The following is a 25,789-nucleotide window of genomic DNA, read 5'->3' as shown; positions in this document are numbered from 1 at the left end:
CTGGTTATTAAACATTGGTGTTGAACTTAGGGGCTGTATCCTGAATTTTTTTTTAGATTTATTTTTTTTTTTATGTGCAGCTGTGTGAGTATATGCTTCGTTGGAGGCAAGAACCCATGGAGGCCAGAAGAGGGCATCTTTTGGAGGTGGTTATGAGCTGTACCATGTGGGTGGCCATCTCTTCCACCTCTGTATCGCCATTTCTTACTTCAGGATGGGAAGGCAATAGGACACGTGGGTCTGACGTTACTGCTCCCTCCAACAGCTCAGCCGTCTTCTCGCATCTTCCACGCTGGTTGCATTTGGTGTAAACGGACCAGCATACCAGATGACTACACTAGCGTTAACACCCCAAATGACCCTCGTGTCCCTGTCTCTTCGTTCAAGTGCACGTGCTGCTCCAGCATCAGAGTCAGAGCCAGGGGTGGGCAGACCTGGTGCTCTCTCCTCAGGCTCCAGCCTCAGCCCTACCTATATGAAATAAGAAACAGTCATTAGCAGGCTAGCAAATTTCTAAGAGTGGGTGGTTCGGGGGTCATTGCAGAAGTCTCTACCTGCTCAAATCCCTACCGTGTAAAGGGGGTGTTTTAAGTATATCTTTATCAAGATCATTTAGATCATTCAAAGCTTGTATCTGTTGAAAGAGGGCACCTTGCCAAGTGACATAAGCATTGGCCCTTTAAAGGCCCTCCGAGTTTGCGCACCAGTCCATCACAGTGAAAAATAGGATTGTGCTAGTCTGTGAGGCTTAGCATTAAAGAATTCTTCATTTGTTTGTGTAGTCTGGGTCTAACTGTGGCACAGGCTGGAACCCACCATCCTCTTGACTCAACTTCCAGAGCAGGCACATGCCAGTCCATCGAGCTTCATGCTTGGTTTTTCTGGGTTTTGTTTTTGTTTTGTAACCCATGATGTCATGTGGATTTGTTCCACTAGGCGTCCCAGCCCCGAGATAGAGCGGCCCTGCACGTGTGCGTGCACACACATCATCAGGGGAGCAGGGTGACACGGGTCTCTTTGTTAAATCAGCATCTGTTGTTTCCACACGTGCCCTTCCTGAATGCATCCATGCTGTGGTCCTCTGAAGCTGAGCCTCACCCGCCCTTGTTGCTGCAGCTGTAGGACTGTCCGTTCAGGGTCACTGTAGCTGAATTCCCGGAGGAACCAAAACCTTCAAAGCATTCCCCATGAGCAGAAATTGAAGGGCAGGGTTGTCCTGTCCCACTGAGTAACCTCCAGCCCTTGACTGGAGCGATTGTCAGAGCCCAGGTGTGGTAGACAGGCTAGGGAGCGGGGGCCCTCTTTCAAGTGGCCAGGTCTTCCTTTTGAGGCACCGGACACCATGATGTTATCTCTGACTTCCCTGGCTGCAGTATGCCACCCACTCTCAGCAGAGGCTTGGGAACCATGAGGCTTCATGACCCACTCACCTGCCTCCTGTTTAGGAATCACATAGGAGGCTTTCAAACCTCATAGATGTTTACAAGGTGATATTTCCTTGACTATGGGCAAGGAGGATAGATTTTACAAATTAGCATTTGATTTCATTTAAAAAAAAAAGTAATAGCCCTGGTGTTTTCCACAGTTAGCTTCAAACATAATAAAAGGTTAGTTACATGTAACCCCCAAGGGAAAATAAGTTCTAATTCATCATCATAATATGTTGGCAATTTGTTGTCCACATTGCTCTGGCTCTAAAGACATGTAGGCAGATTTATCAACTGGTGGTTAGAAGCCCCAGGTTTTATGTTCACCTGTGAGTCTATTATGTAGGGGTATACTGGGTATCTTTGTTTCTCCTGCCGTCAAAGACTTGATTTCATTCTTCTTGCTACACTCATCTTGGTTTGCAGAGGTGCGTGCGTGCGTGCGTGTGTGTGTGTGTGTGTGTGTGTATGTGTGTGTGTGTGTGTGTTTATGTACATGTATGCACATACGTAGAAGCCATGGGTCAAATTTGGGTTCCTTGATCATTCTGTATCTTTTATTTTGAGACAAGGTCTTTCTCGCTGGCCCCAGAGCTGGAAACTTTGGCTCAACTGGCTGGCCTATGGGCTCCTGTAATCCTCCTGTCTCTGAACCCCCAGAGCTGAGGTTATAGACATGTATCACATTCAGCTTGTACCCGGGGGTTGGGATCTGAACTCGGGTCCTTATACTCGCAAAGCAGGCATTTTCTTAACTGAGCCATCTCAGCAGCCCCTGACATATTTTGTTTCATTTTTTTTAATTAAACATCTATTGATGTCTTCTATATACTAGGCACATTAAAAGAAGTTTAAAAATAAAAGGAAGGGATCTGCAGAAGTCACTCAGTGGTTAAGAACACTGATTGCTCTGTCAGAGAACACAGGTTCCGTTCCCAGCACTCACATGGCCACTCACAATCATCTGTAACTCCTTCTCTAGGGGATCTGATGTCCCTCTTTTGACCTTCTTGGGCACCAGGCACACTTGATACACAGACACACATAAAAGTAAAACACTCATACACATAAATATATATGAAAACATAAAAAGGGTAGGGAAACGCCAATACATAAGACAGCCATGGAAGCCTGAGAAACCAAAGCAGAATTGAAGGGAAGTAGCTCCCAACCCCATGGTTACTGGAACGGGGGAGGGAAACTGCCTGCGGTCTCACTGAAGTTCATACAGCTTTAACTGTGACAGTTCTAAAAGTAGATTGCCCAAGAGCCTCTCTAGTAGTTACCAAGACTTCCCCTGTGAAGTAGTCACTCTTTAGCATAAGTAGTGTCTGGTTTGTTACAAGGCCGTTGGGATGTGTAGAGGCTGTGTTGAGTGGTGTTGGCTGGGGAAAGCAGTCTGTGTGTTGCATGGTCTTCAGGACTAAGGGAGGCTGTACCAGCTGCTATCACCTTCCCCACTCACCCCAGGTCTCCCCAACCCTAGGCTTCAGTCATCTTTGCCATCCCTTATTGGAGGCTATGTATGGATTAAACTGCTCTCGAGAACATCCACACTGCAGGTTAGAGCTGTTTTATTTGCTGTGGGCAATTCAGCCTCTTGCAGAGCCTGTATTTGGTGAGTGAGTGAGTCTGTCCATCCATCCATCCATCCATCCATCCATCCATCCATCCATCCATCCATCTGGTACTTGACTGGCCACATGGCAGAAGGTCCATGTGTTACTGCTTCGTGGGGTGGGGGGTCCTGGCCCCCGTAGAGAGTAGAACAGGTGGGGGTGAGGCAGGTTATGACCAGAGTTGAGGATTGACTGTTTCGCATGGGAGGGAATTGAAGTTAAAGTATGTGTTGTAACCATGGCAACAGAGCCAGGGGTCAGACTGGATTTGAACTGCCTCTCTTACTGGAACCATGTCATGTGAGAACCTGACTATCCCCAAAGGAGAGAAAAGCTCTGAACTTCTGGAAACAGTTTAGTGGTGTGCATCCAATGCCCTGTAAGTGCCAATTTTCTTGGACTTGTGTCTTAAAGACTGACCTAATCTTTAAATATACAAAAGTGTTGCCTTCATGACTTAAATATATATATGAAGCCCATCCAAGCAGTGGGAAATAATCATGCCAACCAAGGCCTATGATCTGAAAAGGAAAAAAGAAAGAATCTGATCGCTTACATTTTTATAACATTTTAACCCTGAATTATTGGGATGAAATATGAAAAACAGCTAGACTGCCTTTCGAACCTGGGTTTCTGTATGTCAGGCCTACACAAAACTACTACAGCATCACCAGAATGTGACAGGCGAAGAGATGGGCCGCAAGCAAGCAGCTACTCTGGCGTATGTGTGTATTTTGCAAGTTCTTTTTGTATTTTGCACAAAACTAGAAGCTGGACATCTTCAGGACCCTGGACAGAGACTTTGGGGCCTGGCCCCTAAAACCAGCCTGCATCCAGCCGCAGCTGGGAGCACCGCTTCTTCACTCCTTGAGAGTTTTATAGAGACAGCTAAGTTTCAGGAAGGCAGTGGAATCAGAATCATGCTATCAAAGAGCAATCACACATCTAATTAACTTGTGAAGTTTTCTCCTCGTAGGCATGCCTGGTCTCTCAGCCAGGGCAGCCCTCCATGGGAAACAGACTCTTTGTAATTTAGCAGCTGTAAGCACCAAACTTGAAAAATGGTTGTGGCTGATTATGTAAAAAGAGATGAGGCTGGAATGGAGTGGGAATCTCTTGAAATGATTTCATTCCCTCCTCCCAGCCCTGCTCAGTCTGCCTTTACGTCTTTCCAAGTACACTAGATTAATTTAAACTTTGTGCAGCTTGCATTCAGCTGAACATCAGCTAGAGGACGGTTTGATTTTTGACCCTTAAATATCAGCTCCTGACTGGCATAGCCAATTGCTCGCCTCCATGGCGCAGTCTTACCCCCTCCATAAGCTTCCTCTGCCATCCTGCCTTCCTGATCACTGTATGGTCCTCTGAAATTGGGGGCTGCTATTTGGTGCCCACACATCTTCGCCCTGGGGATACATTCCCAAAACCTCTGGTTATGAATGAGAACCAAAAGAAACGCAGCAGCCCACAGCGTACAAAGCAGTAGTAGAGTCTGATAGGGCTATGACACAGGGAAGCAGGGGACTGAAGGAGCTCGTGGCAGATAGGCTGCCACCAACAGCCTGGCATATGGTTCCAGTAGGGCAGCCACTCCCCTGTCTACCCTAAACCCAGTCTTACAGCCCAAGTCTAGTGCTAGCCTCTGTCTTCTCTTCCCAAGGATTCCCAAACCACTTGGGACTCCCAGCTCAGATACCTCACCATCTTCCCTAGATTACAAAGTGGATTTTTTTTTTTTAGTTAATTGCCTTGTGGTGTTTAACACAATGACCTCTCCCTTTTCTCTCTTTCTTTTTCTTAAAATCTAGTTCTTTGTAGGTGAAATTCACATAACTTATTTCATTGATTTGGAGTGTAATAACTTAATAGTTTCTAACACAGCCACAGATCTCTGCAACCTCTCCCAGGTCAACGTTGGGCCATTTTCATTACCTAACAAGAGAAACCCTGGGCCCTAAACAGTGAGCCCACTTCGTGCATGAAGGGACCTTATAAACATATTTGGCATTGAGAGTTTCATCTAGCCAACCATCGGCTCTCTGAAATTCAACTTCCTCTGCAGAGCTCGAGGTGTAATTGAAAGTGGCCAGGGAAGGAATTCTTCTCCCCTGGACCCTCTTTCTGCGCTGGCCCCTCCTATTGTGCGCCTTCCCTCCCCGTTTTTGTAACTCCATCTGACACTGTGTTGTCTTTCCCTTTCCCCCAACACCTGTCATCTTCCTGGCCCCCCGCCGTGTCCCGCTGCCCCTTCTGACATTGTATACCCCTGCGTGCGCTGCAAAGGGAAGCACACAATAATGGCAGTCTCTGAAACATCTTCAGAGGTGGGAGTGAAGTCAGCCTCCTCCCGCCCAAAGCTCCGTCAAAAGCTCTGGGCGAGGGTTTGAACTTCACTTCACACTCACCTTTTAACAGGGACCCGGGATGTTGTGATTTCCTCCAATGGCAAAGGTGGCTTCTTCTTTATTTACCAGCCGACACATCCCTCTGAGCCTCAGAAGGGACGGAGGCCCTATTAAAGACCCAAATGAGTCTCCCATTGTTGACCTTGGATCAAAGCAACCCGCCTTTAATTTTCTACTTCCCACAATGACTTGCTGTTGAGTTTGTGGAGGCCTTAGCCCTCAGCGGATTCCCCCTGGCAGTGCCAAATGGCTCTTTGAAAATTCTGAATTCTTTTAATACAGGGAGGAAAAAAAAAACTAAAAGATTTTAGCGGTGTGTTGTACCTAACACAGCCAAAGAAGTGAGTGAGGGCACCTGTGGACACCAGAGCGCCGTCAGCACACACGGTGCACATGCCCCTTGTTCCTTTCTCTCCTGTTGTCTGGGTTCCCCCATTTTGTTCACGGAGATGTGATTCTTAGGAAGGCACAAGTTAAAGTAGTTTATATACTTTTGGTTGATGACCAGCCATCTCGTCAGCCACTCATCTGGATTATAGTGGCTGCAGCATCCTGTCTCCCAACCATACCCCTGAGGAACGGTGGGAAGAGATATCCTCAGGAAGCCCTCTCCGTCCGCCATACTGTCTGAATCGTCAGCTTCCAGGGCTTTGGAAGACCCAGGCTATGACTTGGGACTCACATGTGAGAAACAGTGGCAAGAGTGATTCTTGAAAGAGTTCAGGTGCTCCCAGCAGACACCTCCTGGCTCCCTGCCCCTGGAAGCAATGGGATGTGGGAGCGAGAAGCTGATACCCTGAATGTGGAAATGCGCCTGGATATTAGAAACCGTCTGCATACCTGGCCGAGGCCCTTCCCGAGATGAGCCCCCCACAACAGCCCATTGAGATGGGCTCAGCTAATGATCGGCTGGGCAGATAATCGGAGGAGAGTTAATTGTGAGGTTCGATATAGCATCTTGTCGGCAGAGATAAGTTGTCACGTTTTCCACTTGAGCTGAAACTAAATGATTGTAAAATAAGTTATGAGTGTCCTTGGGCCTGTCTGCCGGAATGATAGCTAAGAATACATTCCTGGCCCATCAGTCTCGAGCAGGCTGCTTGATATTTATGCGAGTGGAATGTTATTTTATTCTCCCTCTGGTCATGCCTGTCAGCTCCCCGAGTGAAAAGTGTAGCTGCTTCTTTGACTCATACTTCACATGCCGGAGCTCCGAGAGACCGCAGATTGTGATCATTATGGCTCATGTTATATATTTTGGGGGGTATGTGTTGAACATTGATGCCCGATTGGGAAGAACTAATAGCCAACATTGAACACATAGGATGGGCCAGCCCTTCCTGGCTCAGCAACCCATACCTGGGGGATCCCTTACCAAAGCAGATCTAAACATGGAGTAATGAGGCACTGGCTTTTTTTTTTCTTTTAAATTTGATTACCATGCTTCACCTTGCTTCTCTCCTGTATTTAATGCCACAGACAGCAGTCTCCTTGACTTCCTGCCTGTTAATTGATACAAAATAAAGTGTATTCTTCATAGGCAGTCGGGAGGAGTGATGGACTCTGAGGGTGGGGTTGAGGGACATCTCGTCAGGCTGGAGGAGCAATGGGGAGTGAGGAAGCTTAGTGTAGAAGCCTCACACACTTTGACTGCTCGTATTTTAGATCGGGGGATATTAAATAGTTCCCAGGGAGTCTCAAGATCTGGGAGTCAGGGCATAAATACTTATACTGCAGGTGCCTGTGTGCAGAATCTAAGTAACTAGAAACCCATCACTATGCCTGAGGCGGCTGTCAGTCGAGCCCACTTGGTTCTCAAGCCAAGGCCACTTTCCCGGCCTCTTCCTGTCTCCTGTGATCACAGAGTTTGCCCCCTTTTGATGCCCATCATTCTTCACCATCAGTTTTGTCTTCTTAGTGCCTGATTACATCAGCCTTGTGCAAGTCTCCACGTGGGCTGCCCAGTCATGTGCTGCAGCTCTGTTTTCTGACCCAGCATTTGGTCCCTCGGGCATCCGTATACCTTACTCTCTTAGCCTGGTGAAGAGGCCAGACTCCTAGAGGGTACTACTTCAGTAACTGTCCCACGGGTAGGAAAGGAAAGCTGGACAGGGTAGATTCCATTCCCTGAGCCATGGAGTGTTTGGACATTGGCACATGTGCAAGATGCAGATGGGAAGATGGTGGGACCTCCTGGCCTTCTCTTACAAGAGAAGAGACCAGACCTACAGAGTTATCTTTTGCCATGGTCTCTATATGAGCATGAATGGCCCCACCCCTTGGGGTCTTGTGCCCTGTGAATCCCAGGGCACACAACAGTGACTGGTTCACTTCTGTTCTCATCTAAGAATGAATGTAAAGAAGCCAGGCAGTGGTGGTTGCACGCCTTTAATCCCTGCACTCGGGAGGTGAAGGCAGGTGGATCTCTAAGAGTTCGAGCCTATCCTGGTCTACAAAGCGAGTTCCAGTACAGCCAAAGGACTTATAGAGAGAAACCCTATCTTGGGGGGGGGGGGTTGAACATAAAGGACTCACAAAGGTTGGGGTTGCTTTCTGTCTCACTAGTCAGACCCAGGAGTACTTCCATGTCTTCCTTAGTGTGAGATGACTCTTGCACTATTCTCCCCATGACACAGTGACACCTCTGTTTTCCCATTAGTCTCAATCCCCGGGCCCTGAGGGAACCCTCCACAGGCCACAGAGTCATGGTTCTTGTCTGTGGATGAGCCTCCCCCCCGCCCCGGCCCAGTCTGGTTATCTGTGGGGTTGGCATGCCTGCTGCACATGGGGTCCCTTCAGCATTCTGTGCGCCAGTGCAGGGCCCAAGGAAAACAGTCTTTTATTGAAGGCATCAAGCAAGAAATTAGATAGGCATTCTTTTCAGGCCTTAGAAATCGGCTCCATGGGGACAGGGGTTCTGCCCTTTATTCTTTGACAGCTGCTAGCTCAGAGAGCATGCTCAGTAAGTGTAGGCTGAGTGTAAGGGAGACTGTTTCTGTCAATAGCTCCCATTCACGGCTGTAGTCGTTCACCTAAAAATAGCTTCCAGACGGTTGGGAACTTGCAGGACAGTGGTGGACACAAAAGCATGCTTGTGGTGAGATTTTAAGGATGTAGCAGAGTTGATTGCACTCCGCTGTTCCACGGGGACCACAGGTCCCCTCCTACCTGGGCCAGGACCTCAGGCAGTCGACTCTTCAGTAAACTGGTCAGTGCAGTAGAATTCCCCCATGGCTGTCATTGTGGTGAAGAGAGAAAACAGATCCTGTATCCACGAAGCTGGCATTTGTCACCACGTGGAGAGAGCCAAGCCAATGAGACAAGGAGGGGCAGTGACTTGTGCAGGCTGTGGGCTGGCCTCACAAGCACCCTCCGTGCGCCTTGTGGCTTCCTCTACCTTCCTATGCAGAACTCACTGTGACTTCCCATCTGAGGATGGAGGGACAAACCACAGCAGATGCAGGAGAAACAGATGCTGCCCTGGAGGCCTGTCTACTGAAGTGGCCCCTGTCAGGGGCACTGGTGAGGACAGCAGTTGCCAGCCGTGAGGAAGAACACTTCAGTGAGCTTTGCTTCAGAGAGCAGCAGAAGTCTAGTAAAAAGGGAGAGTGGGCAAGGGAGGCACTTGGTAAGACTCAGCTTGTGTGGTGCAGGCAGGGAGGGACGAAATGCTGGGACCACAGTCACTATCTAGAGTGGGACGTAGCTTACAGGCTGAAGATTCCCAGAGCCTGCCAGGCCTTTAGGGAAAAGTGGAGTGTTTGTTTCCGAGAGATGGGGGAGAGAAAGTTCAGTTGGTTAGATGGTGGGGGTTGGGGTGAGGTGAGGGATTCAGGAGGAACAGGAGAAACCTTGGGTGAGCATCTAGGAAAGTGGTGGGTAGATTTCTAACTGAAGTGCAAGAAGCTCAGGGTTGCAGGGGTGCTGGTGCAGAAGGGACCCAGGCACAAGGAGCCAGGGTCAGGATGATGCTGTCTCCATGACCCTAACTGGAAAAATAGATGAAGTTAAGCTTCCTCTCAGGAACGATGGAAGAAACTTGGGAAATTGGGTTTTCAGAAATGTTTCCAGTAGTTAACAATGTTGGGACCTGCCACGGAGGTCTGCCAATGGGGGTGAGAGGTTGCTGGATGAGCTGCTGGAATGGGGGAGGGAGCAGGGGAAGCAGCTGGCAGAGCCCTGAGGACACCAGGGAATGAGGGCTGCTGAGACATCAGGAAGGAAAACCTGGCATGGGGAGGAACGGGACCAGACTTCACCTGGGCAGTTGGAGTGACATCACAAGGAGACTGAGGGGCTGTTGTGGAAATGGAGAATTCCTGACCCAGGATCTGTAGAGTTACCATGTAGCTGCATAGCTTCCCCAGGGTGAGAAGGGGGGGCAGAACCCCGTGTCATGGCAGGAGTGTCTCCAGGGTAGAACACAGAGTGGAATGTGCCTTCCAAGCAGACAGTGCCTGTAAGTCCAGCTGTCCAAGGAGGAGGGACAGTACTGAGAATCCCATCAATTAGAGCTGTCCTAGGCGTATAGGCCACTTCCCAACATCTCTGGATGTTGGATTCCTGTAATACCACTATCCTGCTTGCTGTGGTTTTCACATCTGTCTCAAAGCATTGCCATGTGGGCCTGGAACATGCTTCTAATTGAGAACAAGGAACCAGATAGACCAGCAGAGACTCTGGGGACAGAACTGAAGCACCATGCTGAATGATGCCTCAGGGACAAAGCCAAAGTTCAGGGCATATCAGTGCCCTGGCCTGCTGGACTCTCAGAGGAAGCTTCTTGCCAGTACTGTCACCATCTCAAGACTGCCACTTGTCACTTCTCCATGAAAGTCAAGGGTTTGTGCCACAGTAATGACAGTCCATAGATACCGAGACACCGGGAGATGCAATGGTGCTTTCTCTCCTGTTACCTTAGAAAGGGCTCTCTGTGGTAGGAGGGGAAGGAGTTGCCTGGAAACAGGCACATTTGATTTTCATCCCAAGAAAGGTGAATTCTGTTCTGTGTGCCAGTGAGTGAGTCCAAATCCTGCCCAAGTAGAACGGGAAGTAGATTGTTGAAAGAGCATCTTCATTCACACAGAAAACAGTGACTTATTTGAATAGGGATATTTCACTAAAAAGAGAAACTGTGATTTGTGTCCCTTCAGTCTTTCTGGATTATCAGAACCGTGTAAGCTGGCTTTCAGGGTGGTTTTTGGAAACCTAGCTTATTGGCTTTGTTTTCGTTTCTTTTTGTTTTGTTTTCTATCCAAGGCAGGGTCTTGTGAGGTAGGCTTCAGTGGCCTGGTAACAGGTGTATGGCCTAGGCTGACCTCGGACTCATGGTGTTTCTCCTGCCTCAGCCTCCTGGGTTCTGAGATTATAGGTGTGTGTCACCTTGCTCCAGTTGTTCCTTGACAAGTTCAAAGCCATGTTGTTGCAGAATTGTTGGTGCAACCATTCCACTGTTCATTACAGCATGTGGCTAGGCTACAGAGACAAACGCCTTGTCTGAGCCCGGTGTGGTGTTGCTGCTTAGAGGCCTCCAAGTGTGTCTGTCCCAGCCCCGCCTTGCCCTGGACTGTTTTCCTTGACTCAGCTGTGGGCGTAGAGGTTTGTGTTTCAAACAGCCGAGACCTGCTAAGGAAGTTGTGAAAACCAAGGGGAAGCTTCCAGAGCCTCAACACTCCAGATGGTCTCTGTGCACATGTGTGGACGTCCGTCCTGTTCTCTGTGTAGTTCATGCATGTGCTCTCCGCATCTAGGAGAGATATTGGTGTCGGGTTGGGCAGTAGATGGTAGCTTACCTGTGTTGAGCATTACAGGACACTGGGGAAGAGAAACCACCACTTCCCTGAAGAAGCTGTAGTTAGCTTTCGGCCACTAACAGCCAAGTGCAGAGTGTCCACAGTCAGACCCCTGGAGTAGAGATCTAACTTGTAGCTTAGGAGAAAGAATTACTGACAGTCACAGAGGTCGCGGGATTGAAGCAACAGGACAGTGGGACACTCGGGCTTATTACACGGAAATGTCTTTGGGTAAGAACAGGGAGTAGCTTTGCTTTCCTGCCTGATGAGTAAGCCCTCTGGTGGGGCCCAGACAGGCATGGACCACTGTCAGTGGCCTTGGCACAGGACGAGTAGTGGCATCTTTTGAAATCTGTGATGAAATACTTAAGAAGAACAAAAGTCCTCACCATCAAGCACTGGATAGCATACAGAAGGGAAACTCCAGAATGGCTGGCCATCTTGGAGTCTGGTATCTGTCCTAGGGACTAGATGTTCCAAAAGTTGTCTTGCTCTGTTCTGTTTGTTTCTTGGTTTTGGTGGTGGTTTCTGGGTTGATCGGTTGGTGGGTAGGTTGGGTTTTGTTGTTTCGGCAGGCCTAGGTCTCACTATGTAGACCTTTCTGTTCCAGAACTCTCAGATCCTCCTGCCTCTGCCCCCTAAGTGATAGGTTAAAGGTGTATGTGACCATGCTCAGCTAGGGGCCAGTGTTTTCACTTAAACCCTTCTCCTCACCACCACCACTGCAGCCAGCCTGCCAAACTACAGGATGAAGTGAGGGTCAGAACTGCTGGCTGTCCCTAGGACACAGTTCACCTTGGGAAAGGAACCAGTCCTGGAGCCTGGTGGAAATGGAAGGATGGCAGCATCAGGGGATGGAACAGAAGGTGACGGTTGATACCAATTCAGAGCTGAGGTGCCCGTCAGCGGGGATCTGGGAACAGCTTTTCGTGGTGGGTCCCCAGCTTGTAGGGGTTGGCAGTATTCCGAGATTAGGCGCCAGGCGGATGGGAGTCAGTGCAAGCCTTTCTCTCCTTGTAATTCCAAGACTCCTGACTCAGGACAAACGACTCTGAAACGTGGGGTGTGGGGAGGTACACCACCCATGCTCCTCTGTCCCCTGCTCGGTGTACTGTCCTGCCCGTGTAGTCTGGCGCTTCCCAGTCTTTAGCACCACTTGGGCCTTCTTTTTGGTAAAGAGAGAGTAAAAAATAAATTGAGTTTCATTTAAAGTGAGTCCCTGTGTTTTCGCAGTGGTCTTAAAGCCTCTCTGCAGAGCTGGAACGACTCTTCAGTCTGCAGCTCTGTGGTATTGACTTGGAGATATTCCTACAGGCTGTTGGTGAGCTGTGGCATGTTGTATCTCCTCTCCTGATTACAAAGTGAAGTCACAGCCACATGTAGTACTACAGGGAGAAGAAGATCAGGAATTGTTCCCCCTTTGTATGCAATGTCACACCCACTCAGGACAGTTTGTGCGTGTTAGTATCTCATTCCTGGTAAATGAGGGTCAGTAAGGGGAGGAAAGGGAACACTAATAATCCGAGGTCCACTGTCCTGCTGCCCCTGATGTCATGGGTGTGGGTCTGAGGTTTCAGGAGTCCAGTGGCTAGAAGCAGAGGATTTCCAGTGCCTGCTTTGGGCTGGGAGGTGCACATGGCAAAAGTGCTTAGATCTGTTCACTGCTGGAGCCCCGGCCGCCCACCCAGCCACGTTGTGCACAGGTGTCTTTGGAAGGATAGAAAGATCTCACATGTTAATGCTGGAGGATGTTGCTTGAGTGGGTTTTGCCTCCTTTTCTTTGCTGTGCTCCACGCTCACTTTTGCATTCTTTTGCCTTTTCTGGTTCGGTTGCAGACACGGGGCTGGGTGACTCGGTGTGTTCCAGCCCAAGTATCTCCAGCAGCACCAGCCCCAAGCTTGACCCGCCCCCTTCCCCCCACGCCAACAGAAAGAAGCACAGGAGGAAGAAAAGTACCAGCAACTTCAAGGCTGACGGGCTCTCGGGCACCGCTGAAGGTAAGGGTCCCCAGGCTGCCAGGGTGAGCATCTGCACTGTGAAAAATGGCCTTGCTCGTGAACCTGATGCCAGATGTGGATTTTCTGAAGTGGCTCCCGCAAGTGAATTTTTTATTCCATACATGCATGTTGAGATAAGTAAATACACACACACACAAACACACACACACACACACACACACAATGAAAGGCATGAATGTAACTAAGCTTCAGAAATACTCAAGAAAAACAACAGTTCCAAACATTGTTGCACTAGCATCAAGGTTTGTTACTGAGACGGACAATAGCAGAGTTTCTCTTGAACAAAGGTTCCCACTCTCAGAGACTGTCCTGTCCTTCAGAGCCTTTCTCTTTCCTTGTCTGCCAAACTTTTTCTCAACATTCTCCTGGTTTGTCCAGAACTGTGGATTGCAAGATGCTACTGCCAATAGAGAAGGGCAGCTTTGTGAGCACATAGCAATCAACAAGGATCCTGGGGCTCAGCAGGGTGCCCCATCATTTGTAAGGTGGGCCGTGTTGTTTTGGGTGTCATGAGGAGGCTGGAGTCCAGAGCCTTGCAGCTTGAGGTTCCTTGCAGGGCCTGAAGGTCTTTTCCTTCACCAAGGTTCACTTGGTTCTGTCCCCAGCAGCTTCCTGCTGACAAAGTTAGGCAACGAAGACCAGTTTTATTATTTTGGGGATAAATAAGGATGATTCTTCCATGTCAGCGGTCATAGAAGCTGACACTGAAGGGTGCAACACCGAGCTAGATGTCACTGCTCGTCCCACCATAAAAGGTTCTGCTCAGATACTGAGAGCTACTGAGACCTCATCAAGAGCCTCCAGCCAGTGTCAGCTCCAACCTGCCCCAAGGAGAGGTTGGGACAAGATGGTAGCCTTGCCACCCATCTAACCTCCAGCCTATAGATCCAAGCAATATTTCCCCTAACGAGTGTTTTAAAGTGCATGTCATGTAACGGATAAGCATCTTAGAACATGTCACATGTTTCTAAATGGTATTTGTTCTTAATGTCATAGCACAGCGGATGGCCAGTTCTCTCCACACACAGCTGCTTACATGCATTTCAGTTACCCACACGTGATCTGTGCATAAAACTGTAAGATCAAGCCTGTGGAAGCCATCGGTAGTGTACCCAGCCAGTGGGGAGGTGGAAGGAATGTGGAAAGTGACCTTTGCTGACTTTCTGAGCTCATGGGGTCATCTGGTGGGAGCTGTGTAGTAGCGTACCATCAAGCTGGGTCAGGGTGGGTCTGTCCTAGCAGACAGAAAGGAGGCAGCTTTGGGAGATGGCCCTGTAGTGCTTGCCTTCTAAATATGGGGAATTGAGTTTGAGCACCAGAACTCACCTAAATAAGCCAGGCATGATAGTATGTAATTCCACCACCACCACCCAGCACCAGGGAGGTAGAGACAGGCGATCCCTGGCGTTTACTGGCAGGCTGCCCTAGTCTGTTTTGGTAACTTCCAAACCAGTGAGAGACCCTACTTCCAAAACAAGAAAAAAAAAGGTGTACAGTGTGTGAGGAACGATGCCCTGTGTCCTCTACATGAGCACGTGTGTGCATATAGGCACTGCAGAAACACATAGATTAGAGAAGCTCAGCAATGTCTCAAGCAAGCCTGAATGAGTGGGCGGCACACACTCAGAAGTTTCGGATGGGTCTGCGGAGGCCACCCCTCAGTTCCCTCCCTGATAGTTTATAATAGAAAATAAGTTCTAATAATGTCAATGTCACCTGTATAGTTTTTCCCTGGAAAGTGTTAACTTGCCCTACTGCCAGTATGTCATTTTTATGAGGACTGTAGTTTATTGTTAGTCTATGGTAATGTTTTTCCCAACTTTTAACTTTGGTTTGTTTGTTTGTTTGTTTGTTTGTTTGAACCTGGGTCTCACTGTGGAGTCTGAGCTGGCCTCAAGCTCACAATCCTCCTTGCTCAGCCTCCTGAGTACAGGATGTGTACACCCCACAGCGCACATTTCTAAAGTCAGATTGTGTGCTTTATTCTACCGTTGAAGCATTTGTGGTCCTTAGGACTCTATCCCTTAAATAACAGCTGCATGAAGTCTAACAAGCATGTTGACCCCAGAATGAAAGCCAGTTGTTTAAACTCTTCCTGTTAACAGTGCTTGGTTTGGTGTGAGGCTATGTTTGTGGAAACTGGAGAGCTGACTCAGCAGGTAAGAGCACTGGCTGCTCTTTCAGAAAACTCAGGTTCAATTCCCAGCACCCATGTGGGGGCTTATAACCATCTGTAACTCCAGTTCCAGGGGACCCAACCCCCCCTCACACATTCATACGGCAAAGCACAAATGAACGTAAAATAAAAACACCAACAGTAAAACAGTTTTAAATTTTTAAAAAGAAAAAATGAGTGTGTTTTCTGCGCCTCACACCTGTGCAGCGCCGACTCCTGGTTCTCGGGTGCTGTCTACCTGTAGCCTCTTGTTTTATCTCTGCCATCTGCAATATACACAGTGCCATAGCACAGGGATTCTGAACCTTTTCTGTGACTCATTTCCACTGGAAAAAAGGGGTTTGCGGCCCCAGGTCTAAAGATATATAACAGATATTCATATCTATAAATAAGAGATAGATGATTAATGTATTTTAAAATGAGTCTCTTGCATACGTTAATTTTTTACCACTTATTAAAAACAAAACTGGGGCATGAGAGATGGCTAGAGAGAATACTCTTCTAGAGGACCGGAGTTCTGTTCCCCAGCACCCACATTAGATGACTAGCAACCATATGCAGCACCAGCTCCAAGGGCTCCAATGCCTTCTTCTGGCCTCCAAGGGCACTAACATATACATAGCTGGCTGCATGTCAGATACCACAAGGCATAGGGCATCTTCAACATTTTTCACCCTTTTTTATTTTATACTCATCAGGGCTTGGACCACCACTCTTCATAAATACGTACTACAAAATAGTAGAGTATGTGTAAGGCCATTTCCAAAATTGTTGAAAATTTTGTCCCAACCCCAAGCCAAAATGCATTTGATGATTTTATTTTTAATGGAAGTCAAGTCAGCAACTTTAGTGGTAGCCTTTAAAACCAAGCAGCCTTGCCAGGCGGTGGTGGCAGACGCCTTTAATCCCAGCACTCGGGAGGCAGAGGCAGGCGGATCTCTGTGAGTTCGAGGCCAGCCTGGTCTACAAGAGCTAGTTCCAGGACAGGAACCAAAAAGCTACGGAGAAACCCTGTCTCGAAAATTGAAAAAAAAAAAAAAAACACCCAGCAGCCTCACAGTGTATTTCAGAGAGAGACTAATTTGATACCGACACTCTGAGGAGATGACTGTAGGAAAATACCAAGTCTTTGTTTTCTGTTTGTTATATTTCTGTAAGAGTGCACTGTAAACACTGCAGCTCAGAGTGGGCTGTTATCCTGGGTCGACTGTGTAAGAAGCTGGGCTGTAGAAGGCACTGTGAGGTGGTTGGATGCGCTTTCTGCCTTCTGCCTTTCATAATTTTAACAGACAACTGCAACTTTAAGAGTGTAAGAATGATAAAATCCCACTGATAGCTAATTCAGTCAGAACCGTAGGGGGAAAACTGATAGTGTGCTCAAGCTGGTCACTACAGATTTCCCGAAGGGACTCCGGAGACTTGAGAAAGGGCCTGCGGAAGAGGTGGCGGAGGAAGGAAAGTGTCCCTGGTAGATGCTGTGACCGACCTTCCCCAGAGGAACAGGTAGGTGCCCTACAGCCATGGTAGCCAGAGTGGAGGGAGTGCTTTACCCACCTCCTCATCTCTTCCACCCTGTCCTCAGCACAAGTATACCAATGGCCAAAGGCCTGAGCCTTGAAGCTGCTGGCCCACATGCCTCAGACCAGAAGCCTCGAAGCACTAAGGGGTAGGCCGCCCATCATTGGAGCCCCCGGACTAGCTACATGCCCCTGGATGCCATCCCCAGCTGCATGGCAAGAACTGTTCCACGGCTTGCTGGGGTGTTCCCCTCTGCAATTTCTGCAGTCAGAATCACGGACTGAAAGATGGCATATTTATGTTGCTTCAGTTTCAGAAATAGTGCCTGACTGGCGGCTTACTATGGCGGAAGCAGCCACTCTGGCTCCCTTGCGCTCGAGTCTTTCTTGGGGATGAGCACCAGGGTGGTCTATACCACGTGGCAGAAGATGCCTTACCAAGCTTAAGTAGAGTAACTGCTATGATTTTTGATACTGACATGTATGTGTGCAGATGCTGTGTTGAAACCTGATGATAGTATGTTAATCTAAAAACTAATAATAAAACGAATCAGCTGAACATAGCAAGTGACAGAAGCAGGAAATGTAAAACATCTTTGTATTTGTGGCTCCAGCATGGTGATTTGGCAGTCAGATCTAGGGATTAAAATAGTGGATTTTGGGAGCTCAAGCCGCTTCCTAGGCTCTTAAAGTAACTATGTACATCACAGGAATCCTAATATGTGAAGGTCATGTAGGGCTCACTCCATCCCCAACCCTGCCCTGTGAGTGCTTGGAGGAGGGTGAGGCAAAGTCAAGACAGCGATTCACCCTCTCCCATTGTGGCCATTTCCTTTAACACATGCCCCTGAGAAACATGGGCACATACCCTAGACCTGAGCCTTCCAGCCAGAGCCAGTGAAGGGCATGACCATCCTGCAGACAGGAGCTCAGGTGCTGCTGTGCACACCCCCAAGTCTGTGACACTCTTCCTCAGCAAAAGTTAACCTTCTGTCAGTAATTAGGTTACAGGAGGAAATACAGGCTGGTCTTTTGAGATGAATTTTTCTCTATGGTTTCTTGTTCAGAAACATCCAGATTTTTTTTTTAAATTTCTGCTAACTATAGCATTGAGTGTAGGATATGTGTCACAGGCGGCACAGTGGAAAATCTCCGTCCCTCCTCTGTAACAACTGTTCCCATTCATGTTCACATGGTCCAGTTCCCTGAATCATCACCAGCACTGACTGGAAACACCAGTGGTGGTCTGTATCTTCAACTGAATTTTATTTGTTGAGAATGATTGCATAGACTAAGAAAATTGGTTGTATCATTTAGATCTGATATTTCTGGACCAATGAGGAGCCTAGAAAGGGTAGAAAAGGAACTGAGCCTTGTCGTGGACCACTGGTAACCTAGAGAACAGTCATCTAGGGCATGCACAGCTGATGGAAGATGGCTGTCGAGTGGTTCCATGGCCCGGACTAATGTAGGTAGTATCAGAGGAACCCTTGCATGGACGCCTCAAGGAGATGACTTTGGGTTAGAAGGAAGCTAAGAGCCAGCAGTGCTAAGAGGCGATGGCCCTAGCACTGTGGTGAGGTGCAGGGTTGGTCAGGCCACAGTTGAGGACTGTGGGTTCTGAGAGAGTGCTGGCACCATCTTAAGACCCAGCTTATAGGCGTGTGCCTGGGAAAGCTTGGGGGCCGAGGATTCTCTAGGTCTATGACGACACCTTCTGGATTCCTTCTTAACTGTCATCCAATGGTGAGGCTATGTATCCTCCCTGAAAGGAAACTGCAGCCTGGGAGCCCTGCTCTGTGGCCCCAAGTCTGGTGGTCCTCGTTAGTTTTACAGCATTCATGCAAGTTTGCATCAAGTGCTAATTTCCCTCTTTCCCCAGTGAAAAGGCTGAAGTAGAGAGAGGTTAAGTGGCTTTCTTGTCCAGGGTCAGATCGCTGGTGGGTGACAGAACTGTCTCTTGATTCTGTGCCGTAGACTCTTTCCACCAGGCAGAAAGCGAGGCTTTGAGGTGTGTGAAGCAGCTTTTGAATCTAGGAGTGGAGCATACTGAAAAGCCTCCTTGAATTCCTCCGATTCCACGGAAAGACACGGGCTTTCATATAGGTCTGAACATCTAGAAGTTGTGTGGCACAGATCTTTTTTTAAAAATGCAGGACCTGTCTCAATGCACCCACTCTTATTATACAAGAGGGTCCGCAGAATTCCTGGTGCTGCCCCCCACCTCCCCCAGGTTCACAGTGCTTTGTAGAAAAGGTCTCAACAGGAACTCATTTCATCCTTCTCATCTCATTCCTTCGCTGCTTTCTGGGTTTCTACTGAACCATTGAGTGGTCGATTCTGAATGGCTATTAAAGGATTATCCTAGACAAGGTAAGTCACCACCAGGCCGCTCCTTTACGGTAGAAAATGAATTGCTCATCCCGGCTGCTCTCACTAAGCAGTCAGAGGTGAGGCCCAGGCTGTTGACAAATTCCATTAACTCAGAAGTTGCAAAGGTCGCCTTCAACTTGGTTTTCCTTCATTCACTCGGAGAAGACCCTGAAATTGTGAATCATGTCTTTTTTCCCCCATCAAATATTAAGCCACCACCATGAGGAAACATGGGCTTGGCACTATTGGAGACACTGGGAATTAAAATTCTCCAGGGTGTTCAGAACCTTAATGTGTCACAAACATGTGCTATAAATGGTACTTTTCTAGGGTGGCAGAGAAACGCTAAAGAAAGATGTGGACATTCAGAGGCATAGCCACGTGTCCCAGGATAAGTGTGAGGGAAAGCTGATCTGGTTTATGTAGAACTCAGTTTTGTATTTAGTACACAGTGATGGTTGTTTAAAAACCTGGAAAGAAATTGCTTTTTCCTGCATCCTTCAGCTTGGTCACCTTGGGGTAGATTACAGTTGATGCTTTGGAAGGCGCTTTGCAGAAACGATAAAGAATTACAGGCGTGTGGCATGTGGTTGCTTTATCTATTTAGATTATCAGCAAGTAACCTTTAGGCACACAACAGCGCTTAGTTCTGGCTATTTGACTGTGTTGATTGCCATGCTCTCTGGGTGTCGTATAAGCTGGGGGTCCTACCTAGCATGATTAGATAGGTGGTCAGTGTGTTTCTTCTGTTAGGAGAGCGGAACACGCTTGTGGGTGTCTTGTTACAGTGGTATACACGGCATACACGTGACTGACAGAACCTGCTATGCATATGATGTGATTCCACACCACATGTGCTCCCATACTTTGTTGTTTAAAGACCTGGGCTCTTCATGAGAGATGACCATGCAGGTCTTGCACGCTATTGTTTGTCACTCCATTTCCCCTTCTTCCCTTGGGGACGTTTCACCAGCCCTCTGTATGTCTACTTGCTCTAATTTTGGCTGCTGCCCTGAAAGGAAAGGGAGTGTAAAGTCTTCGTCATCAACAGCGTGGGGATTACATAATCAGCAGCCATTGTCATGCCTGCAACCCAGAATCCCACCATCCTCCCAAAGATAACATAGAAATGTAGTGCTTCTGATTCTCCGCCCAAGGCTGTCAGAGGCTGACAGGGTCTTACCACACTTAAGCTGTGGGTTCTAGGAGACACGACCGGCCATGATGGACTCACTACCCACACACTGGATTGGCTTTTCAAAGAGAGTCCTCGGGCAGTCACTCGAGCTTCCCAGAGAACAAGCCTGCTGAAACTGAGTAGGGCTGAGCTTGCTCTAGACGTTGACATTGTGCATTGGACACAGTTGACTCAAAAGCCATCCTGCGGGGTAGAGTCTGGCCATCACAAACACACACAAGCTCTAAGTGCTCTTAGATCCTTTGTAGAAGTCAGCAGGTTGGAAGTAAACAAAGATGAGTCGATTATAGCAGGGGAAGCCAGAACAGAGGATTCACACCATGACAAACCTGCCAATAGGAGAGGATTTGTGGTCCTTTTATAAGTCCACACAAACTAACAGGGTTAGCTTCAGGACCATGAAACCATTGAGCACCTACTGGATGCCAAGTGCTGTGCTTGATATTGAGCGGGAAACTAGATAAGGGGTCCCCTGCCCTGAGCAGGTGCACCAGTGGAGACAGGAGAAGGCAAGGACTGGTGCTGCACTACTGGTACCCAAACATCCTGGTTGCCTGGGAGACTCCACAAAGGAACACAGTATCTCCATTGCTTTTGATAGAGCATGGAATGTCTACTCTCGTAAAGCACTGATGTAGGGGAATTCTGTGCTGTGAAAATGAGATCAGTCCTAGGAGGTGGCTTAGAGCCCTTTCAGTGTCCCAAGGAGATGCAGTGTGATAGGGCAAGTGGTCAGTTCAAACTGCCTGTCCCTGGACATACATGAAAATAAACTTACCCTTACCAAACACAAGTTGCAAGACTCCACTTTGGAAACCAGATATGCATCAAGCCTTCACACCTAGCTGTCTGCCTGTACTTGAAGGTACTCTTCCTAGCTGAGGGGCTATCAGTCCAGCATCCCTCTAAAGGACTTTATCCCAGTGATAACACGTTTTCCTCTGCCCAGCTGGGAGCCCCTGGGTCTGTGGCATTCCTCCGCCAGGATCTGCCTTGGGGTCCTCAGGTGCTGTGGCTGTCACTTAACTCAGCAATAAAGTTGTGACCCCTGAGACCATGGTCACATCTAGAGGAGAGGCAGTGCAGATTCTCATGGTAGTACCCACTTTCTCCCCAGCATAATTCATCACCTACTTTCTGCACCTCATATTGCCCTGTTTCATAAGCTCTCAGGTCAGCAGCTTTTGAACAGATCGTGATGGTCCCCTCCCAAATCATGGATACATGATTCATGTCAAGATACATCCTCAGACATCAGCCACAATGAGGCTATTTCTATCCTGAACCATGTCATTCCTGTGGGTAGTCGGGGATGGGGGAAGCAGTTCTGTTTTAGGGTCAGTGGAGCACTGATGTGCCCCAGACACAGGTGGAGGCCGAGGTTAGAGGCTGGTAGGCCTCTGGGTCAGGGTAGTCTCTGTTTGTGCCTGGTTATTCACTTGGGCGTAGACCCTAGAGCAGTGGTTCTCAACCTTCTTAATGCTACGCCTCTTTAATACAGTTTATTATGTTGTGGTGGCCCCCCAATCATAAAATTATTTTCATTACTACTTCATTACTGTAATTTTGCTACTGTTATAAATCTAATATAAATATTAGTGTAATGTAAATATCCTATGCTCTTAGGCAACTCCTATGAAAAGGTCTCAACCCACAAGTTGAGAACCTCTGCCCCCCTCAACACACACACACACACACACACACACACACACACACACACACACACGTGTTTCTTTGTAGCACAGCTAAGCTCAGCAGGGCCCTGCCCCCTCAGTCCTTGACTTGCTCTTGAAATTAGGAAACAATCCTTCCCAAACTGGGTCTCTTCCTGGCTTGTGTGCAAAGATTTCTCTTTCTTGTCTGTGTTTGCCGTCTCGGATATAGTTAAAGTGCTACTTTGGGCAGTGAGAACCTACAGAATTAGACACCGACTGTCTTATGGAGGTAGTCTCTTGCCATTTCTTTGGAAACATAACCAACTTTTCTTTGGGATGATAATACTTGTTCTATTTGTTGTTTTGGATGAAGGGAGTGAGCATTTCAAGGACAGTTTGAAGTTAGCAGGGGGCGGGGAGTGATTGGTTGAGCTCTCTGCCGTTCATAGAAGCCCTGCTTTGCTGATTCAGGTATTGATTGAAGACCTGTGTGTTCTGGCTCTGGGTCTGATAATGGTGACCTCTTGTATCATTGAGATGTCTTACTTGTGCTTTAGAGAAGGCATGATTCAGGATGAGCTGGAAGTTTGTTTGCACTCTCTGCAGCTGTCTTCCTGCCTTTTCTCAAATAATAAGGAGCAGGTTTGACGCCATGGGCGCATCTCCATGAAAGAAGGGAGGACGGTGGAAACTTGAGCAGCTGGCATTGCCATGCGCACACACGGCGTAACTGGGGCTTCTTCGGTATGCAGGCTATGGAGAAAATTGGCCATTTGTCTGTGGGGTAATGGGCTTTGTGCGATATGAAAATCTATCAAATGGTTACATGCAATGACTTTATATCAGAGTTCATGAAGAGCACCTACTGCACACAGTTTAATTCTATTTAATTTTTTAAGGGGGGAAAAAGCAAAGGGAAATGTTTTAGTTTCTCTTAAGCTGATTTCTCTCTGCTTTTTCTTAAAAGTGCCTTTCTAGTTACCACACAGTGATGTGATCATTATCCGCCACCTCGTCGCCCCGCTGCCTCTGCATGCAGTAAAATACAAAAAGAGAGAGAGACCAGGGAGCTTGTGAAGTATGACTCCCCATCCCAAGACTCATTGCCCACGATTCGTACCGCTTGACAGTAATGATCTTATTACAGCACTGTGGACCTTGAAGAGATTTCGCGAGGAGAGTGAAAGGACGGAGGCTCGTGTAATCAAGTGGCGCTGAATATTCCACGCGGTTTTGATCACACACTGATTGGGCACAGTTTTAGCCCATCTTCTAGTCAATTATGCATGGCCCCTGTGCTCCTCGGATAGGCAGGAACATTGATGGCTGTTGTCTGGCTTTGGCAGGCAGCCAGGAGTTTGAAGTGCCTTGCACACACCGTCTTCAGGATAAGTGCTTTTTAGTTGGAATTGATTACCTTTCTTTGGGTTTTGCTTAATAGCAAAACTGCATTTGGAGAGGGCTTCAGGTGAAAAATGGCCATATTAGCCGTTTAGAGCATCTGAACTCCTAGTCAATTTTTAGGCTCCCTTCGTTTCCATCTAATTTCTGCTTAATGATGTAATGTTTGCTAATATGTGGGACACCTCACCGTGTTTGCCTCCAAGCGTGCACGTTGAGCATGCTGGATAGGTTCGATCACATGGCCACTTCTCTCAGGCCTTGAGACAGGTACCAGCTTTGAGGTGATGTCTGGATCAGTGTCTGCCTTCTCCTAAAAGTGTGCCCAAGATGCTTTGCCCTGCGGGGAGATGGGAGTAAATTATCCTTGCCGGGGTTGCCTACCCTTTAGGTGATGGCAGAAGGAGATGTTGTCCTTGCTAGTTTGAGATGTGTTTTGCTGCTTCTTGCCCCAAAGGATTGTGGTCTTTCTGGCTTTATCTGGGGTCCAGGCATATTTGACAGCTTGGAATATTTTCCAACAAGTATACTGTGTTGCCTGGTGTTAAGACCATGCAGTTAAAAAACAACCACATGCCTAGGACACTAAGGAACCGAGAATTTCACATCCTCCTGTCAGATTCTTATGTCTGATTCTTGGCTTATAGATAATTCTAGAACTGTCAGGCAGAAGAATTTCAAAGTTCCTTTTCATGTTTTTGTGTGTGTGTGAGAGAGCACAGAATTGGACACCGCAGAGTACATAATCAGCGTAGCGTAGTCTGGAAAATATTTTGAAGTCACCGAAAGCGTGGTGTCTGGGAGCCTCCAGTCACCGAGCTGATGTGTGAACTAAGCGCCCTGGCTTGCTCCACTGGGTATTTCAATAACTTGATTTGGCTCTTCCTAATGAGATAAATTGGAAGCTTTGTTCTTTCACTTGATTTTCATTTGGTCTTTCATGGTGTCTGCAGGTGAGAATTGCTGTTCTCTTCCGTCAGCGCGGGAAAAGCCATGCTGCACTCCAGGCGCAGCTCCCGAACCTGCCCTTGGAGAAACCACCAGAAAGTAAAATAATGTCCCATCAGAATTTCCATTCGCTGATGCCTCTTTAACTGAGAAAAGCAGTCACAAAGTGAGAGGTCGGTTGACACTCCGTTAGCGGTAGGGTTGCACATAGTTTTGCTGAACGTCGCTGTGTGCCAGGCAGTACTGCTAAATGAGTACTGTGTGTCCTGCCATAATCCCTGGGAGCCTGTGAGGTAGGTGCCGTTATGCCTGTTTTTATAGCTGAGGAAACCAAGGGTCGTAAACTTTAACTAACTTGCTCAAGGCCACAGACATAGCAAGCGGCACCTCAGAGCCACGCAGGAATGCACCAGTGCTCGGCTTACTGCTTCCAGCTGCCTCCACAGTGACCTTCCCTTCTTAGGAAGGCCACGTTTGCCCCTTCCCTTCAGATCGTGCCTTACCGCACACTCCTGTGGATTCAGTTCATACCAAGGAAAGGGTGATCAAAAGGATGGTTCTCCTCCGTTTTAATAAGTTAATAGCCAATCACTCAAAAATGTAATTTGACCCGTGACTGTGTATCAGCAGATGGACAAAATGTGGGTTATTTTGCCTCAATGGATGAATCCAGCTCCCAGAATTAAAGAGAATTAGAGCTGGTAGACCCGAGGGAACAGTTGCTAAGCGAATGCTGAACAGCTCTTACAACAATCCTGGAATTCCCGCGGCCCAGCCGTGCGGTTTGAGATCTGTTAGCTATTTTCCTCTTAGCATCACGTTAGTCTTTCAGGGACCGCTAGTGACGTGACCTGAGCTGGAAGGTTGGTATAAGACCCACCTGGCTACAGGAAGCCTCCAATGTGGTGTAGCTGTTTGTCTTCCTAAATGCCCGAGTGTGTTTGGTCGTCCTTGCTGGTGGATGGGGAGACTGAAGATAAATGTGTCCAGCTGCTTTCTTCCCTTGCCATCCCAGGCTCAGGGATGGGGCATAGAATATTCATCAGCCAAATCATGGAAAGGAGGAAACAGCCAACCCTATGCCCCTATTCCTACCCGGCCACCAGGTGACAGGAGCCATCTCTTCATGATTGGCTCCAGTCTGTCTTTAACAGGTAACTAGGTCCCTTCCAACAAGAGGGTTACAGTTACTATATCTGTAAGCTTGCTCGGAGTGGGTCTCTTGGGGGCTGTTCTATCAGAAGAGTTGAGGGCAAGTT

General features: G+C 48.0%; 1 protein-coding gene across 8 annotated transcripts in view; it reads left to right on the top strand.

Moving 5' to 3' along the window:
* The window catches only part of Agap1 (ArfGAP with GTPase domain, ankyrin repeat and PH domain 1), a 448,779-nt gene that overhangs the window by 333,649 nt on the left and 89,341 nt on the right, over positions 1-25,789 (top strand). For all 8 annotated transcript variants that reach the window (XM_075951804.1, XM_075951805.1, XM_075951802.1 and 5 more), the window contains one exon: positions 13,080-13,241. In XM_075951804.1, the coding sequence (XP_075807919.1) occupies positions 13,080-13,241 (162 nt within the window). The remainder of the gene's footprint in view (positions 1-13,079; positions 13,242-25,789) is intronic.

The sequence above is a fragment of the Microtus pennsylvanicus genome, chromosome 17, assembly GCF_037038515.1.
Source record: "Microtus pennsylvanicus isolate mMicPen1 chromosome 17, mMicPen1.hap1, whole genome shotgun sequence".
In the NCBI taxonomy this organism is placed as follows: Eukaryota; Metazoa; Chordata; class Mammalia; order Rodentia; family Cricetidae; genus Microtus; species Microtus pennsylvanicus.
This window is presented reverse-complemented; position numbering and strand designations above follow the sequence as displayed.